The sequence below is a fragment of the Typopeltis vanoorti genome, chromosome 5 (assembly GCF_054136105.1).
Source record: "Typopeltis vanoorti isolate ZY-2024b chromosome 5, IOZ_Tvanoo_1.0, whole genome shotgun sequence".
Lineage (NCBI taxonomy): Eukaryota > Metazoa > Arthropoda > Arachnida > Uropygi > Thelyphonidae > Typopeltis > Typopeltis vanoorti.
This window is the reverse complement of record NC_143553.1, coordinates 125,110,798-125,130,808: the sequence shown is the minus strand read 5'-3', so window position 1 is coordinate 125,130,808 and position 20,011 is coordinate 125,110,798. Positions and strand designations below refer to the sequence as shown.

At 36.9% G+C, this 20,011-nt stretch overlaps 1 protein-coding gene across 2 annotated transcripts in view; it reads right to left on the bottom strand.

Annotated features, from left to right (window-relative positions):
• Nucleotides 1-20,011, bottom strand: part of LOC150106788 (receptor expression-enhancing protein 1-like) — a 171,109-nt gene that overhangs the window by 54,786 nt on the left and 96,312 nt on the right. For both annotated transcript variants that reach the window (XM_090392700.1, XM_090392701.1), the window contains one exon: nt 851-953. In XM_090392700.1, coding sequence (XP_090248826.1) covers nt 851-953 — 103 coding nt within the window. The remainder of the gene's footprint in view (nt 1-850; nt 954-20,011) is intronic.

The window sequence follows — 20,011 nt, the reverse complement described above, 5'->3', positions numbered from 1 at the left end:
TTATCATGTAGAAGGATTTCACTCGTTTTGGTCTTCATGAATAAATGAGATTTTTCTAGATGCTAAATTTATATCTAGTAACAAAACTATTGAAATTTCATAGTGTTGGGAAAGGCATTACTTTTAGAAATACTGGAGTCTGTTGCAGTAATTCCAACATTTAGTGCAACTACTATTCCCTATTCAAGAGTAAGCACAAAAAAAGGGGATTAATAAATACATCAATGATGAAATAAATTCATGGAAATGATGTAATGTCCAGTGTTATCGCTAACATTCAACATCAAATTGCGATGAAACTAATATGAAATAAAAACTATTAAACTATTAAAACAATAAAAAAAATTTCAACTAAGAGGTCATAAGATTAATTTTGATTGGGAATTTTAGAATGAAGATTTTGTGCAAAGATGGTTCCAAAATCTGTCATTCAAAGAGCAGTCACTAGCAAAAAGCATAACATCAAAGTATTTACTGCAATCAGAACCTGGCATTGATATCTTTCTATTTTCAAATTTAAGAACATTACCTCTAAGGGTCAACACTTTCAGTATATGGGAGATTTTCAGAAAAATAACAGTTAAAAAAAAAAAGATGACAGCATGATATCAATGAATGCCTCAAATTGATGATGGAGTTTTCTCATAGCTATGGAAGGATTACTTAGAAGATGAATGCAATTATTAAAGGTAATGTTTTTATTTACAAAACATTGTTTGTTTACTATAGGTAAACTCATCCATTTGGACAGCATCCTTTAGTTCTGCTAACCATAATTTTTTCGTTTTAATAATAATAATAATATAATAAAATTAATTTATTACTGATATACAATAGCATAAATATTTACCTCCAATATTCCCCTGTGGAAGTGCAGGAGCAGAAACTTGACTACCATCAAGTAGACGAATATTGATACAACGGTGCAGTTGACCTATAAAGGCCTCCTGTCCCTGAAAAAAATATAAAGCCAAATACAAAATTTATACACAATTAAAAAAAAAAAAAAAAATCTACACTGAGTCAATCTATGCTGACACTTGATTTTAAATCAAACCATCTTCCCATGCATCCTTCAGTTCTGCTGGACAACATAAATGTAGAGTGTACTGTATAATGTTCGGTTTATTCTGAAGAGCTTTCCTCTTGGCATTATGCTTTGCCAGATCTGCAAAGTTAACAGATCCTTGTTATATTCCCATGATTTCAATTATTTGATAAAGTAAAAATCTAGTTCAGGAAAAACCCTATTCGGTCCGAACCAATTTGTTTTTCCAAAGTTTCTCATCCAAAATTTCTTTTTGCTTCTTCAAATATCTTGCCTGGAATATACTCAAGTAGGTAAATTTATCGTCTTGTATTCAGCTGAATTTCCTTTTTCACACAAAGATGAATATGAGAACAGTACTTTTTCAAGTACATTCAGTTTTACGAAATAAAACTGAATGTACTTGTAAAACTTTTATGTTTAAGCATTTGTGGTCAACTATCTTTCTACACTTAGTTTTTTTTTTAATTCCTCCAATACTGAACTTACTCATTCATGATTGCACTGTCCATGATTTCTACCATTCGATTTTCATACCCATAGCCATCAAAACACATCTTCAAATATTCCAGTTACAAAATTATCTTCACTTTTTTTTTATTTTTTTTAAGCAACAGACTACAGAAAATTTACTAAGACATAATATCTCCGACTAATATTGATATATTAGTAATATATTATTAAGGCTTAATTATGCTTACAACTTTAACTACAAATCAGGATGGTAATACTTGCTACCTTATATCTACTATTCATTAACATCTTATTTATTGGAACATTACTGAGAATGCAATAGCCCTATATTGTGCATTCCACCACTAATAAGAAAGGCAAATAAAAGCACCACTACAAATATCACTGTATGCAATACAATCTAAACACACCAATGAAACTGAAAATATTATGATTATTGATTTTCAAGAAAACTAAATCATGCTACTCTGAATTTCTAGCAATAAGAACGAACCAGGACACTTCGTCATCACATTCCTGATATGAACCCAACAAGGGATGTACAGGATATGATAGCACTACATGAAAAATTTACATTATTATTAACTTCCTACCTACAATTTTCCTCCAAACCAATCTGTTACCTTTCAAGATTCCAACATTATCAGATCTTATATTTCTGTCTTCTAAGGCACTTTTTACTGTATCAATCCACCTATATCTTGGTCTTCCTCTGGGTCTTTTTCCTGAAAACCTGGCAGAGAACATGCTAATCTTTCCTCTCCCATTCTGCTTAAGTGACCATACCACCTGAGATTAGCTCTGCTTACACTCCTCGATGCTAACAATGCCAAGTTCTTTCCTAATATTCTCGTTTTTATTATGATATTGCGATTGATGCCATCTGTTCATGCCCCTAATCTTTCTCAGGACTCTCATATCTGTGGTCTCTAGTCTTTGGTCAAGTGTTTTATTTCTGACCCAGCTCTCAGATCCATAAGTTAAAACTGGTTTGAACACTGTCTTGTATACAGCTAATTTAGTGTTCCAACTAATTTCTCTCTTATTCCATATGAATTTATTCAATTGACTTCCTTCCATACCAGCTTTGTTGATTCTGTTGTCTATTTCCATATTTAATTTACCATCTTCACAAAAAATCATGCCTAAGTAGTTGAAATGTTTTACTTGTTCCACAGGTTCTCCATTTACAACACAGTTGACATTTTCAATGATTCTGCCTATTTTCATTGTCTTTGTCTTTTTATTGCTGACCTTCATACCATATCTGTTACAACATTAATTCAATTTAGTCAGGGAATCTTGCAGAATCTTGGGGGCAAACTAGCCTCGATAGGTGTCGGTCACAAGACTGGATAAATTGCGAGGGTTGACGTCAGGAAAGACACCCGGTTGTAAAACTTCACTGCCAGCTCTAGCTGTGATCTAATGAGTCAAAAAGGAAGTGATACAAGGGCTAGGACGTACCTCTTAAGCGACATCACCCTATAGCTGCGAGAAGTGGACAAGGGCTACAGCATCAAGGGTGAATGCGGTTAAAGAAGCAAGCCCAGCAGGTGGAGAGAATGTTGGAAGCATGACTGGAAGGGGAAGACATGATGAGGAAGAGGAAGTTGGACATTTTGTGTGTGCAAGACACAAGGTGGGAGGGGTAAAAGGCAAGGAACTGGGAGATCAGTATGAATTGTTCTACTCTGGACTGAATAAAGAGGGTAGGAGGAATGACAGGATCATGCGAATGCAACTGGATCTTGGAGAAGAGCAAGTGGTCGTCTTATGTGTATATGCCCCACAAGTTGGCTGTACAGCAGAGGAGAAAGATAAGTTCTGGAACATGCTAGATGAAGAAATGATGGAAATGGAAGAAAATGAGATCGTGATGGTTGGAGAAGACCTGAACGGACACATAGGAAGACAAAATAGGGACTGTGAAAGGGTGCCTGGTGGCCATGGAGTGGAAATGATGAACCAGGAAGGAGAGAGGATTGTGGACTTTGTGGTAGCATTTGATCTAGCAATTGTAAACTTGTTTTTCTACAAGAGAGAAGAACATTTGATAACGTTTAGAAGTGGTAACAACAGTTCACAGATTGACTACATTTTGACTAGAAGAAAACATCTTAAGGAAGTAAAAAATTGTAAAATAATCCCAACAGATCAAGTAGTGCAGCAACACCAGCTGCTGTGCACAGAGTTTAAAATAAGGTCAAAGATAAAAACCTTTGGAAGCCATGGGATGAAGACAATTAAGTGGTTTCACTTAAAAGAAGAGTGTGAAAAACTGTTTTAGGGAGCGGGTGTTAGATGGACTAGAAAGTGTACAAGATTGGTGGAGACATAATTCAAAAGTTATTCTGAGCTGTGCAATTAAGGTGCTTGGTGAAACATCTGGAAAGATTAGAGAGCAGAAGTGGGTTTGGTGGTGGAATGATAATGTACAAGCAGCAGCGACAGCTAAGAGGAAGGTAAAGCAGAAGTGGGATGTGTGGAAGAGGACAGAGAGAGAGAAAGCAAGAAGCCAAGAGAGTTGTTGCACAGGTGAAGACCATTGCATATCAAGATCTTTATGATCAATTAGAAATAAAGGAAGGACAGAAAATTTATCGATTAGCAAAATGTAGAAATAAGGCATCAAAGGATATCTTACATGTGAGGCAGATCAAAGACTCTAAAGGAAGAGTATTACGGAGGGATATGGATATAAGAAACAGATGGAGAATACACTTTAAAGGACTTTCGAAAGGAAAATGCAAGGACTTGCATTTTCCTTTCGAAAATGCAAGATGGGCAGCCTTATGAGGAGAAGGTGCAGAATATCAGTAGAGTGGAAGTGAAGGAGGCCATGAAGAGGATGAAGAATGGAAAATCGGTGGGCCCTGACAGGATCCCAGTGGAGACATGGAAGGCACTGGGGGAAGAGAGAATTGACCTGTTGTGGGACCTGTTTATAAAAGTTTGCCAACAGGAAAATATACCCGAGAAGTGGAGAGAAAGTACTCGTCTCCATCTACAAGGGTAAATGGGATGCACAAGACTAAAAATTACAGAGGAATAAAGTTGATGTCCCACACAATGAAAATCATAGAAAGGGTTCTTGATGGAAGATTGAGGAAGGAGGTGGAGATTGCAAAGGTGCAATTTGGCTTCATGCCTGGTCGATCAACGGCAGATGCCATCTTTGGATTATGCAGATGATAGAAAAGTTTAGAGAGAAACAATGAACGCTACATCTGGTGTTTATTGATCTGGAAAAAGCATATGATAGAGTACCAAGGCAAGAAGTCTGGAGGTGTCTGAGGGAAAAGAAGGTACTGGAGAAATATGTCAGGTTGGTGCAGAAGATGTACAGAAATGTGAAGACATGAGTTCAGACTTGTCTAGGACAGACAGAAAGTTTTCAAGTTACAGTTGGCTTCCATCAAGGGTCAGCATTAAGTCCGTTCCTGTTTAATAATGATGGAGATGATGACAGTGGAGGTGAGAGAGAAGACGCATCCTTGAACAATGCTGTATGTGGATGATATCTTGCTGTGTGCAGAATCAAGAGAAGGAGTGGCAGGTAAACTGGAAAGATGGAGGAACGTACTGGAAGAGAGAGGTATGAGACCGGGCAGAAGTAAGACAGAGTATATGTGTTGCAAAGTGGATGGCGGCCAGGAGACAGATCTGGAGCTGGAAGGAAATGTCATAAGGAAGGTTAGGGACTTTATATACTTAGGTTCAACAGTGGAAGAGGATGGAGAGGCTGAGAAGGAAGTGGGATGGAGGAACTGGACAAAAAGATGGCTGGAGTGCTATGCAATAAGAAGGTACTGATCAATCTAAAAGGCAAAATCTATAGGACAGTAATGAGACCAACTATGATGTATTCTATGGAAACTGCAGCCCTGAAGAAAAATTACATCAGCAGAATGGAGGTAGCGGAGATGAGAATGCTTAAGTACATGTACAGTGTGACCAGAAAGGATCGGCTAAGAAATGACTATGTGAGGGGAATGGTGAAAGTTACGAACTTAGGAGCAAAGATACAGGAGGCAAGGTTGAGATGGTTTGGTCATGTGATGAGGAGGGAGGACGAATATGTGGGAAGAAAGGTAATGCAGATGGATGTGCAGAGGAGGAAGTGAGGGCAGCCAAAGAAGAGATGCAGGGAGCTGGTGGAGGAGGACTTCAGAATGAAGAACCTGGATGTGGTTACAGCACAAGAGAGGAGGTTGTGGAGGAGACTCACCCAAAACAGTGACCCCAATTAAGTGGGACAAGCTGCAGAAGAAGAAGAATCTTGCAGACTTGTACAGGATTTATTTAGAAGTATAACATCATCTGCAGAAAGGAAAGAGCTGAGATTAACATCTCCAATTTTGATATCAGATTTAATACCACTTTCCTTTATAATGTGATCCATATAGATAATGTACATCCTTGTCCAACACCAGATTTAACATTAAACCATCTTCCTGTACTGCCTTCAATTCTAACTGCTGACTTACAATTGAAATAAAGAATAAGTATAATGCTTGATATAATGTCCCACTGACACCATACAACTGTAGCATTTTACAATTGTAGCTTTTTCCAGATCTACAAAATTTAAATACAGATCTTTGGTATATTCCCATGATTTCTTAACTATTTGTCATAGAGTGAAAATTTGATATCCTGATGGCATCTATTTGGCCTGAATTCAACTTGTTCTTCACCAAGCTTCTCTTCCACAATTCTTCTCAAATGTTTCTCAAGTACACTTGCATAAATCTACACAGTAGGGAAATACCTCTGTAATTCTCACATTCAGTTTTATTTCTCTTTTTATATATAGGTACTATGAGAGCTCTACTCCAATCATCTGGAGTTCATTCCTTTGACCAGACCTTTTGAACTGTGCAGTACAGCTGCAGTAAGACTTTTATACCTCCATACTTCAGCATTTCTGGTCAAATATCTACTCCAGCTGCCTTTCTACATTTCAGGCTTTTGATGGCTTTTTTTTTTTTACTTCAAGTATGGATATGAATTGCATATCTGTTGACTGTTATTTCCACTGCGTTGTCATCACTGTTGTTTCATTTAGCAAGTTTTCAAAGTAATTACTCCATACATCAAGAATTTTTTTTTCTCTAGGTTTCATGCCACCTTTATTATCTCTAATTCTTTTCACAGCACTCTTTCCTTCATTTCTGAGCTTCTTCAACAACCTCCAGAATATCTTGCCACCTTCTTGATATTTATTTTCTATGTTCTTACCAAAGTCTTCCCATGACTTTTGTTTAGCTAGTTTTACACAGTGTTTAGCTTTCTTACATTTGTCTCTGTATTCTCTAAGAGCACAAGCAGACTTATTTGGCAGGAATTTTTGATATGCTTTCTTCTTTTGCTTCACTGCCTCTTTAACTTCCTGTCCATCATGGAGTTCTGATTTTTCTATCCCAGCAGACAACTTCACCACAAACCTCTCAGGCTAAATAATTTCTTTTCAGAATTTGCCACACAATCTCCAAGGTTTGGTTCATGTTCTCAAATTCTTTCAATTTTTCTTGAATAATGTTTGTGTATTTAAGTCTACAGTTCACATTTGAGGGCTGCTCAACTTTTATTCACTTTAAAACTTCCTTACATGTTCTTCTTTTCAATATGAAATTTGATTTTATCCTGCTCAAGACTAAATGGTGATCCCTTCCAATTTCAAATCCTCTGTACACTGTAGTGTCCTGCACCAGTGACTTTTCTTATTCCTTACCTCTTTTCTCCATGTGATTTTGTGCACATTTTTATGTTTGAACATCATGTTAGTAATAACCAGTCCGTGTCCTGATCAGAAATCCAACAGGTATTTGCCATTATTATTAGCTTTGCTCTTTTCTCCCAATTTTCCCAAAACATTTTTGTATGTCTGACAATCATTTCCTACTCTATTTAGATCCCCAACAAGGACCAACTTTTCCTTTTTCATTGTGCCATTTGGTTTCTCTAATGCCTCAAAAAAATTCCTTCACTTCTACCATAGTAGAACTCTCTATGGGACTATAGGCACAAATTAGTCCAGTTCCCCATTCTGATATTTGTCTACATCACTTTACTTGATAATGCCTGCCATTCGAGAAGATTAGCCTTGTATTTAGTGTTGAATACTATAGCTACTCTTGCTTTTCCTTGATTGTCATCGCCTGAATATAACATTTTGCATTTGTTGCTCAGAAAGATCTCACCAGTTTTTGTCTTTTTTGGTTTCAGTCATCCATATTATGTCTATCTGGAACTTATCCAATTCCTCAGCTAGCTATTTCTTTCTCATTCAGGCTTCTTTATGTTGATAGTACCGATCTTGAACTCTGGTGATGTTGAGTTCGGGTGTATTTCAGTATTTGTTCCATTAGCTGTCTTTTCGCTGTTTGCCCTGCTTCCCTGAAGCCTTGTTTAACTGGATAATGCCCCAGCTGGCATGAAATTCTGTCATGTTGTATCATCATTTTATATTGTGGTTTAAGCCAATAAGAATACAATTTGGTAAGCTAAATCCCAAATTGCCAGCCCATCCTCGTTCGTTCAGTATCTAGATAGATAGCCAACAGGGTGCACCACGAGAAGATGAGAATTGGACATTAGATCAGAAGCCCCTGGTCAGTTCTCTGCATTCCTTTAAAGGCTATATGGAGGTCTCCTCTTAGTTATACAGCTTTGACCCTTAAGCACTAGGACAGTAAACACAAAAAGACCCCATTCTTTTTTTTAGATGAGTTTTTAATGGCACTTGTGGCATAATCAACTAGTATTCAAAAAAATAAATAATTTTCATCACTGAAAATATTTTTTAATCAGAAACTGACTATGCTATTTTCAGATATTTACATTCACAAAATTGAGCTCCTCCACTAATCCTATCTGTACTTCATTGCTGTGTGGGGGTGAATGGGTATTTAGTCATAACAAACTGGAAGTGTATAATTCCAGAAGGGCAACCCTAGGTATATAGACTGCATCAATATACCTGGCCAACACAGGAGATATTTTTTTTTGTTGGGTTAGCAGCTTGCCCAAGAGTGTTAAATCCAACTGCTCAAATAAACTAAAGTTTAAAAGAGTAGACAGCTATATCACAACTGACCCAGAACATAATGAGGAAAATGAAATTAAAAGAGGAGATACCGAGAATTGGTACCTGAAATGTACAATCCTTGAGAGAAAAAGAAGAACTAACTGAAGAACTTGAAAATCAGAACAATAAAATTTGTGTAGTAGAAAAAATCAGAGACAAAGAAATAAAGCAATGGGTACAGAATAACTTTAAGATCTGGCAGGAAAATCCACAAAAGCAGATGATGTGCCAACTGACATACATTCAGACTGTCCAAAACAACCAAGATAATTTAACACTGATGACCGTCAAACTCAATTAGTGGGTTGGCAGTCATTTTTTCATCATTCTGGTAGCTGAACTCTGATCTCCTAGCTATATTCCAATGGAACAACCCTGTAAACTGCAATGCCACCAAAACTCAGTTCTGTCTGATCTCTTGAAAGAAAGAGCTCACATCTCTCCCCCTTACCTTCAGTAATACCGAGATATCGAAACACAATCAGATTTCTCTTCCTGGACTGACTTGCACCTCTAATCTTTCCTAGCACAATCATATTTCAGCTATTGCTTCTGCAGCTGCTGAAAAACTTGGTGTACTTTTTCACACAAGACTACTTCACAACCTGCTAACTCTATACAAAGCCCAAATCCACCCAACCATGGAATATTGCTTCCATATTTGGAATGGTAGACCAAAATAATCTCTAAGTTGCTCGATTCTATCCAGAAGAGGGCAATCCAGCTTATTATTGATCTCTCTCTCAGAGACCCACTTCAATCCCTCTCTCATAAGATGTTCAGTTTCTGCCTTGTGGTTCTTTTACAGATACTTTCATGGACAATGCTCTGCTAAAATTGGCCACTATTATTCCTCCATTCTCCTCCAAAATCATTGAAATTAGAGCTACTGCTAACCATATTCTTTTCTAGTCCATCTTAAACTCACCAAAGCAACTTCACTGCCTTCTGTTTTATTCCATCTACTGTCCTTTGGAACTGTCTTCCCCCACAGATTACAACCCTCAACTGTTCATGCAAAATGCGAATAGACTTCTTTTCTTCTATTCCTCATGCCCACACATATGGTACTGGTGTGCTATAGGTCTGGTGGCCTTTCATGTGTGGACCAGATAGATATATAACCCGCTTCATCCTATCATGGATTTTATTGATTCTCCTAAATATCATAGCTAAATTTTTAACCTCATCATCACACCTTTCAAGGATTTAGGCTTAGAGTGGCCTGTTCTGGCCTTAGAGGTCATTGTTAAATCTCTTTAGAGGACATTGTGGTTTTCTTTTCCTAACAGTTTGTAATCCATTTATGTTTGTATATTTTTTCTATTACTGATTCCTGGTTTAATTTTTTCATAATTTCTTTTATGATTGAATAGAGTATACTTTGTGGTTTTCTCATAAACTTCATTTCAGCTGTTATTAATCTTTGTCTTTTTTTTTTTTTATTGTCCAGATTTCACTTCCATACAATAGGACTGGTAGGATTAATGTTTACTTTTATTCTATTTTGTTTTTGAACTAAGTTAGGTTTAAATATACAGTTGATTACACCTGTTAATTTTTTAACATGTTTAATTAAAAGCTTTCTTCGATAACTCCAGTTCTTTCATAAAAAAAAATTCTTCCGATTTTCTGGAAGTGAAAAATCTTTTCCTCCAACCCAATGAGGTAAAGGTCAGATTCGATAATGAATCCCTATTTGCCTTTTTGTCAGATATATAGTGAAATTATTTAACTTTGTCATTCACTCAGGTTATTTTCTTTGTCAAAACAGTCCCTCCATGACAAGGTGAAGGGACTGTCATGAAGAGCCCACTCTCTCCCAATTTCACAAATTTTTATCTGGAACACTTAGAAGAAATCCTTTTCTCATCCATACACCCTCGGCCTTTGTTTTAGATATGTCGTAGATGTTTTTTTTTTTTTTTTTTTTTTTTTTTTTGTAATCAGGCCACACAATGAAGATACATTACCTGTCCTGTTTAGCCAACATAAATAATCTACATCCACGAATTAATTTCAGAATGGAAATAGAAAAAGAAAGCAAACTAGCCTTCCTAGACATCCTACTCTACAGCTTCTTGTCAGGTGAACTAATTACTTCCATTTATCAAAAATTCACCTTTATTAGACACTATATTCAACAGCAGTCTGCTCACCATTCTTCTCAGAAAATTGGAATTATTAAAACTATTACATCAGGCTCACATTATATGCTCTAAACCAACACCTACAGCAAGAACTATATGAATCACAATGTCTTCTCAGAGCAGACGATACAACATATTTCTGTTTTCTATAATCTGAGCTCAAACATGAATGAAACAGTATGAAGAGTTCCTATCACATACATTTCTAGCATTTCAGAACCCATCTCTAGAATCTTTAAAAAGGATAATCTAGTGGCTCCATTCATTTATCTCAACAAACTATCACCATGATTCCCATTTGTTAAAGATAAACAATCTCCTCTCACTCTTTCTAGTGTCTACCGAGTTGTGATTGTTACCTTTCTTACTTTGGATAAACTGGATGTTCATTGGAGAAAAGAATGCAAGAACACTAATCTTACAATGTTAAGAGGAAATTGATAAATCTGACTTTATACAATAAAAAAACTATGGAATGGATACTGGTCACAATATCCTATGGTCTGAAACATGATTACTTCACCAATGTTGCCATAAGTTGTAACATTTATTTATAAAAAGAGCCAAAGCTTAATTTATTGCCAGACTGAATCAGAATGACTGTCTCTTGCTATCAAAGATATGGTAGAGTTATTCTAATCACATATTACATTTTTAAATAATAATACTACTATGTTTCCTTTGCATTGTTCTATGTATAACATCATGCAGCTCTTACTATTTCAAATAATCCATTGTGTTAATTTTCTACTTAGTATTCAACTGCTTGATGATCAGTAATTCTGTGGCTGAAATACATGACTTTTTCCTTATGTGATTCTGTTAATTTATGAAACTTTATGGCACAAGTATCACTAAAACAGCAACTGCTTTTTTTAAATCTTTAAATCACTAAATATGATTTGCTGATTTTAAATGTAATTGGGCAGCATATACCAAAGGATTCAGCAAATTAAATGTCTTAGCAACATGTTTCAAAAGGAAGAGTACCAAAATCGATGAACTCCCATATAAATAATGAGCTAGTCACAAATGATGGGTAACTGAACAAATGTATAGTTTTATTTCAGAATGGATTTAAAAAACATTTTTTTTATTATTATGTATGTATGATACCCACTATTTTAATCTGTATGGGTTATATATGTATATAACACATACAAATTAAAATGTGTATACATACCTAGCAGAAGCTGATAACATTCCTACAGTATAACCTAATATCTATAAGTTATTATGAATTGGGATTCAAGTCATGTAAAAGAAAAATGTTTAAAGATTACACTGAAAGTCTTAAGAAAGTACACAATAAACAAAGGGTGCACCACCTTACCTCAGTCCTGAAGATCCATGTGTAGAGGCTTAATAATCCATTAAGCCTCTACACATGGTATACAGCACTCAGAAAGGATTAAAACAGAATTTAATACTTCCTATATATTTTGTCTCAGTACATGAGACATCTTCAGAGATTACAAAAAAACTAATGTAACATAAAAACAGATAACACGCAATACTAAGCCCAACCACATGGGTGACACTAAAGTCCTATCTAGGTGGAGCACCCTCTAAGGGCGGTTGTAGGTGGCCTGGAATGTAAAGTGAGACCTCTGGTGATAAGCGTTTCCCAAATCTTAGGAAGCTTAATGCCACCATATTTGTTGAGATTCGGTTGATTTCTGAGAGCTGCTGCTGATTCTAAGAATAGTCTCTCTTTTTTGAATTTGCTGTGGTGGGGCATGGTGGTTTTTTTTCCATGAGATCCTGTGGGTTGTATCCAAGACATGGTCAGCCAGGCCTGACTGACCATAGTCATGTTTGCAGATGTATGACTTGTGTTCCTCCAGCAGATGGATGCTGATCTGCCTGTCTGTCCAAAGTATGCCAGTTTACAGGAACAGGGTACTTTATAGACTCCAAGCACTGAGAGAGGAGGGAGCTGATCTTTTGGAGCAGATAAGGGTAGCAAGTTTGCAGTGGGGCTTAAATGCTGTGTGTAGGTTGTACTTTTTTAAAATCTTGGCTATTTTTTCAGATGTGCCATGGATGTAGGGTATGGTGATGGCATTTCTAAACTCTTTCTGAAGAGAAGACCGAGGAAAGGGAGAGGACCAGATTATTTTTTTAATACTGTGATCGCTGTAGCCATTGGAGAGGATAGTGTTGTGTATGTGGTCAAGCTCAGTTGTAAGGGATGGTTCCACTGGAAAAAAGATTGTGGGCTCTCTTGGTAAGAGTTTTAATAATGCCCTATTGTTGAGCGGGGTGGTGGTGGTGGGAGAGGTTGTGAATGTATCTGCCTGTGTGCGTAGGTTTTCTATATACAGTGAAGGAAAGTGTACCGTTGGGAAGGCATGTAATCTTTGGACAGACAGGCAGATCAGCCACTATCTACCTGGAGGAACATAGGTCATACATCTGCAAACATGACTATGGTCAGTCAGGCTTGGCTGACCATGTCTTGGATACAACCCACAGGATCTCATGGGAAAAAACCACCATGCTCCACCACAGCAAATTCAAAAAAGAGAGACTATTCTTAGAATCGCAGCAGCTCTCAGAAATCAACCGAATCTCAACAAATATGGTTGCATTAAGCTTCCTAAGATTTGGGAAACGCTCATCACCAGAGGTCCCACTTTACATTCCAGGCCACTTACAACTGCACTTAGAGGGCGCTCCACCTAGATAGGACTTTAGTGTCACCCACGTGGTTGGACTTAGTATTGTGTGTTATTTGTTTTTATGTTACATTAGTTTTTTTTTTTCCCTGAAGATGTCTCATTTACTGAGACGAAATATAGAGGAAGTATTAAATTGTTTTAATCCTTTCTGAGTGCTGTATACAATCCAGCCTCCAATATCAGTCCTGAAGATATTTTCAGGTGCAAACTTTGTTCGCTTACACTTGGATAAAGGATTAAACTAAATTTATTATACACAATAAACAAACATAATACATACGAGAATAATGTAAAAAATTAAGAAAATTCAAGGTAAGAATATTATTCTTTGGTCACACAAAGATTTTTAAGTCAACCTATGAAAATTATAACTAATAATTGTTAGTTATAATAAAAATAATAGTGAAATACAATACAAAAATGTACATACACATTTTCTATTATACTGTCATTTCCCTTCAAAAATATTTTCTTCACTATTATAATGGACTTTAAAAAGATGGCTCTAGATATTCATCAAACAACAGTTAGGGAAAAATGTAGAAAAAAGGAAAACTGGAGTTCTGAACTGAGGAAAACTATAGAAGTATAAAACAATGATGGAACTAATGTTCAAATCACAACAGCTAAGTATATGCTGAACTTTAATGAAATCTGCTCATGTAGAAATGTCTAATGTAGAAAGTAGTCATTATGGGTATTTCATACCTTCAAAGAAAATGCCAAGTCTTATCACCCAGAGTTGATCAAAGACTAGAGACTTCAGATGTCAGTTTGAGAAAATTCACAAAATGAAGAGTTAGAATCAATGGGAATCATATTACCAATGATATGAATTAAAGATACCAAAAAATTATATACTTGGTTTAATCTTTTATCCAAGTAAGAAAACCAGTTTGCACCTGAACTATTTTCAGTACTGGGGCAACTCGTATATAAAGAAGCTAAGACTACACATCACTTGCCTTAGTATCTCATAATGCAAAGCATCTCCTTGCAGACACGCATAATGCATTATGGGAAGGGTCATTCCCATAATGCATTATATGAGTAGCAAAAAGGTGTCACACCTTATTATTAAAATACTCTGGATTAGAGAAAGTTATTGGAAGCTTTTCCACTTCGTAATAATATAAATTAAAGATACCAATTTTTACTAAATAGCTTAAGGAAAGTACAACGTATACTAGGATATACATTAAAATGAAGAATGCTAAACAACCAACTTAGACACTGAAATCTTCTGGTCCTCATGAGATCTTTCCAACTGCTCAAACACTGTGCTCCAGCACCAACACCTGTCCTGTATCATCTCTACAATCTTCTATACTTAATTAGTACTTATTCCAATACAATCATATATATATATATCTAGCTGGTTCCAAAATGGGGGAGAGAGAGAAATCTACTGTCAAACTACTGACCAATCACCATCATCCCAATCCTCTCCAAAATAATGGAAAAAGTTATTAATAGTCAACTTCTCCACCACTTAGAGGTCCATCAGTTATTAATCAGTGACCACTAGTATGGATATCACCTTCCCAGATCCATGGCTGACCACTTAGCCTATATCAGTCCACCAGTGGACATATCATGAAAAGGTACAGAGTAATGTGCTATCAATCTCAATATTTCCATATGTCTGGCATCAAGACCTAAGCAAATTACCATCCTTCGGCTTACCTGCTTCAATACTGTTTTAGTATTGAAGTAGGAGTGCTTCAGGGCTTTGTTCTATCCATTAACTATTTCTCCTGTATATAAGTGACCTACTTTCAATCACCACTAATCTGATTCATAGCTTTGCTGATGACAGTACTCTTTATTCATCCTATTTCAACAAGTGCCTTAAACACTGTTCTCCACACTATTCTTCAGTGGTGCAAGCTGGAACCCTTTGATGCCACAAACGCATGCAGTCTTTTCTCTCAGAAGAGGGCATCTTAGCTCACCAACCCTTATATTCAGTAATACATAAATCAATAAACAGGATCAGATCTCCCTGCTTGGATTGACATTTAATTTCCAGCCTCTCCTAGCATAAGCACTTCACATCACTGCAAACACATTGAACCTGCTTCTCCTTTTCCTGTTATTTCAACTATCTCTACCCTCTGGAACTGCCTTCTTCATGAAGTATTCCCAAACTACAACCTACAACTCTTCAAGAAAAATGTCCAAGTTCTTTCTATAACCTCACCTGGACCCAACACAGCACTGATGTGCTTATGGGTTCTTTGCCTTTTGTGTATGTGATCAATAAAAATAAAAATAAAATAAAAAACTTGCGAATCAGAGAGGAAAGCTTAGAAAAACGGACATCCGATGATAGGATGGCAGATAAAACACAAGAGGAAGACAAAGATCTAGGTGGACTGATGCAGTCAGAAGCACCTTAGAAGAACAAGATAAGATTTGGCAGTGGTAGAGTCCTAACAAATAACAGACTAATTTGGAGAAAAATTGTCAACAGGAAGTTAAATACTAATGTAAATTTATCATACATTATATGATGAGGGGCATATCTCTATTCTCAGCCTTTGAAACTAATACTGAAGTGCCACAGGGTTTAATTATTTTCCTCCACTATTTTTCTTCTAGTTATCAACAACCTTCATTTGACATCAAATCCAATTGTTTTTCCCACACCTCTCAAATCACAGCATACTGCACTCTTTTTTGTTTATTTTAAATCTTACACTATAGAAACAAACAAAATTTTCAGGATATTAATAACACTAAATAGCAGTCTTCTGGAAAGGGGCGGGGATCTGATTATCTAGTTAACTTCAAAACTCAATCCCGTTATTTCTCACAAAAATAGCACTCTTTTCTTAATGTCACCTAATCATAACAATCTGTTTCCAGATGAGATAGCATTTTCCATCATTGGGATAACCTCACCTTCAATGTTTCTTTGCATAAATATATTTCATGCTGAGAGTTCATTAGAATTGGCATTAGTAATTCACCCACTCCTCCATTTTTTTGTCCTCTTTATTTCCTCTGCTGCTGTTCTTTAGGGCAAGCACTTTTTAAAAAAATATTTTGAAAACATACAATCTACAGGTTTTCAAATCTTACAATTAAATTAAGTTTTTTCTTATTCTCATCCACAGTTTGAAAAATATTTTATGCTTGGCAATAAACAACAGTTTTTACTGTGCACACATATATTTATATCATTATTAATTAATGATACGTAAGCACAGTAAAAATTTGTTTATTGAAAAAACTTAAAGCATAAAATATTTTTAAATTAACTCATTTCATCATGTATCTTGTTTATATACAGGGTGGCCTATAAGTCATGGAATATGCTGTAGAAAGGGCTTGTCTCTGTGAAGCAAACTGTAAGTTTTTTTTTTTTTAAACAATGCCAGATTTTTTATTAGTTATGAAAAACCACATCACGTAAATGCTTTCCATTTTCAGTTTCACAAAGATGGGGGCCCTTTTTACAGAATGTTCCATGACTTATGGGTTACCCTGTATTTATGCCATATCTAAAACACAGACATCTTTAAAAATGCCAAAAAAGTTATCATACAATCAATGTTGACCAAGTTCATAACAGTGCACATTTACTGGAATGTTCATGAAGTGTACATGATACTTATAAAGAATAGAGGACAAAAACTACTGCAGCACAATACAAGATAGTTGTTAAATAGGCTCTTTCAAAGAAAATAATGTTGCACTGATTTTAACTTTTTCCAAAAAGATGTGCATATAATTTATGACAAACAGTGAAAAACAAGTAGTTTTCTAGGCTGTGGTCAAGACAGACCTTTAATATATAGAATGTGTAGGTTATAGTGTGTTTGGGAGGGACAGAGAGAATAAAATGGGGGGAGGGATATTATTGATGATAGCTGATGAACTGCAGCCAAGGAGAATTGAAGTTGTATTGCAGGATAGTGAAAGGAGCTCATTTGAGGCTATTTGGTGTGAGATTGAGACTGGCAGAATAAAATATACAGTTGGATGCTGCTATAGACCAGGTGATGGAATAGATGGAGGAGATAGTATGCATAGGGAAATTGATGAAATGAGTGGAAGGAGGGTAATTATTATAGGGGATTTCAACTATGGTAACATTGATTGGAAGGAGGATAGGACACATGTGAGGAAGAAAAAGGATTTTATTCAATTATTAAGGGATAACTATCTGAGACAGTATGTAATTGAAAATACTAGGGGTGTGAGAGTGCTTGACCTGGTAATAGCATCTGAGAATTTGACTGTAATGAATATGACCATGTTGCCACCTATTGGTGAGAGTGATCATAAGGACTTGACCTGGGAGGTGGCTAAAGGTGTGGAATTTTCGATTAAGACAGAGTATATGTGGAATTACCGTGCTGGCAAGTATGACAAGCTTAGGAGATTGCTTGGATCAGTGCCATGGCATGTACAATTGCAAGGGCTGGACGTCGATAGAGCATGGGAAGTGGTCAAGGAGCATTTACAGGAGGTTATGGCTGATTGTATACCTAGGGTCCGAATAGTAAAACAAGTAGGAGTTAAATGAATGAATAACACCATTAAGCTTGAGCTGCAAAAAAAGAAACAACTGTGGAGGGAATTTAAAGAAAGGGGTGACCTGCAGGCACACGAACGGTATAAAGTGCAGGCCAGAAAGGTAACGAGTGTGGTAAAAAAAGCAAAAGCGGATTATGAAAGGAAACTAGCTTTGCAAGCAAAAGAGAATCCCAAACAGTTCTTTCAATATGCTGCAAGCAAGGAAAAAACTGTACATGGCAAAATGATTTTAAGGAATGACGATGGTAAGGAGGTCACTGAATCAGTCGACATAGTGGAGTTACTGAGCGTGCACTTTGCAAAAGCATATCATCCAGGTGGTGAAATTGAAAAAATGAAGGAGCCATTAGTTTATACGGGAATAGTGATGAATGAAGTGGAGGTGACTAGTCTATTACAGAACCTTAATGTGAACGCATCTGTGGGATTGGATGGTATACCGGCACGGGTCTTGCGTGAAGCGGCTAAAGAATTATCAGTGCCCTTGACCATGTTGTTTAATCTGAGTCTCAGGTCTGGTTTAGTCCTGAAGGTGTGGAAAGAGGGGAAAATAGTTTCACTGCATAAAGGAGGATCTAAGACTATGGTTGCAAATTACCGACCGATCAGCATATCAGGAGTCGTTGTCAAGGTCTTGGAGAAAGTAGTCAAGGGAAAAATACAGGAATGGATTGATGAAAATGAGATACTGTACAGGGGACAGCATGGCTTTGTGAAGGGTAGATCATGCTTCAGTAACTTGCTCAAGTTTTATAACAAGGTGACGGCTGAACTGGATAAGGGAAATGGGTTTACAGTGATACTGCTGGACCTGGCAAAGGCGTTTGACAGGATACCACATGGAATACTAATCCGTAAACTACAACATATGGGAATGGATATAAAGTTGGTGAGATGGATAGGTGGGTGGTTGATAGAGAGATATTAAAGAGTAGTTTATTCAGGAGTAGAGTCCAAAAGACGGCCTGTGACTAGTGGTGTGCCATAGGGTTCTGTTCTTGGACCACTGCTGTTTAATCTGTTCATTAACGACATAGGGAAGGATCTAAGTGGAACAATTCATTTGTTCGCTGATGATGCAAAGTTGGGTAGGGCAATAGTGAATGCAGAAGATGTCAAAGTCTTGCAGGATGACTTAGATAGATTGGAGTTCTGGGCTAAGGAGAATGGATGTCAATTTAATGTGACAAAATGTAAGGTAATGCATTTTGGGGTGAAAAGATTAGCAGCAGTATACCACATTGGTGGAACTGTACTCCAAGAGATTGATGAGGCCAGGGACTTGGGAGTGTTCGTGGATAGGGAGATGAAGTTTAGGGGGCACATTGCAAAAGTAGCTAAATCAGCTCATCAACTCACTTGGTTGTTGAAAAATACCTTGACGAGCAGAGACAAGCAAGTTATTGTACCTCTGTACCGAGCCTTGATAAGACCTCATCTCGACTACTGTGCCCAGATTTGGTCACCTCGGTTCCTTCTTGATGGGGAGGAGGTGGAGAGGATCCAGAGGCGAGTGACTAAGATGATAACAGGTCTATGGAATGAACCATATGAGAACAGGTTGAAGATTTGTGGGTTGCAGAAACTAGTTGATAGGTGGAGGAGGGGAGATATCATTGAGACATTCAAATTGCTAAAGGGATTCTATAGGATTAATTCAGAGGTTATTTTTGAGATCAGGACTGGTGGTGGGAGAACTAGGGGACACCTATGGAAGCTGGGCAAGAGTGTGGTTAGCAGGGGTGTTAGAGCTGGGTTCTTTACTTTTAGAGTGGTAAATGAGTGGAATAAGCTGCCAGAGTCTGTTGTGGGTGCTATGACGGTGAACGAGTTCAAGGCAAGGTATGATAGATACTGTGAGAATGAAATCGCATAGTTGTGTGGACATGATGTTTAGGGCCTCCCTCGATGAGTCTAAGGACTCCTGGAGTCGCCCGAAATAATAATAATATCCTCAGAGGTGTCACTTGCCTATGGAATCCTCTACACCACTTAGTCTCCATGGAATCCAGGT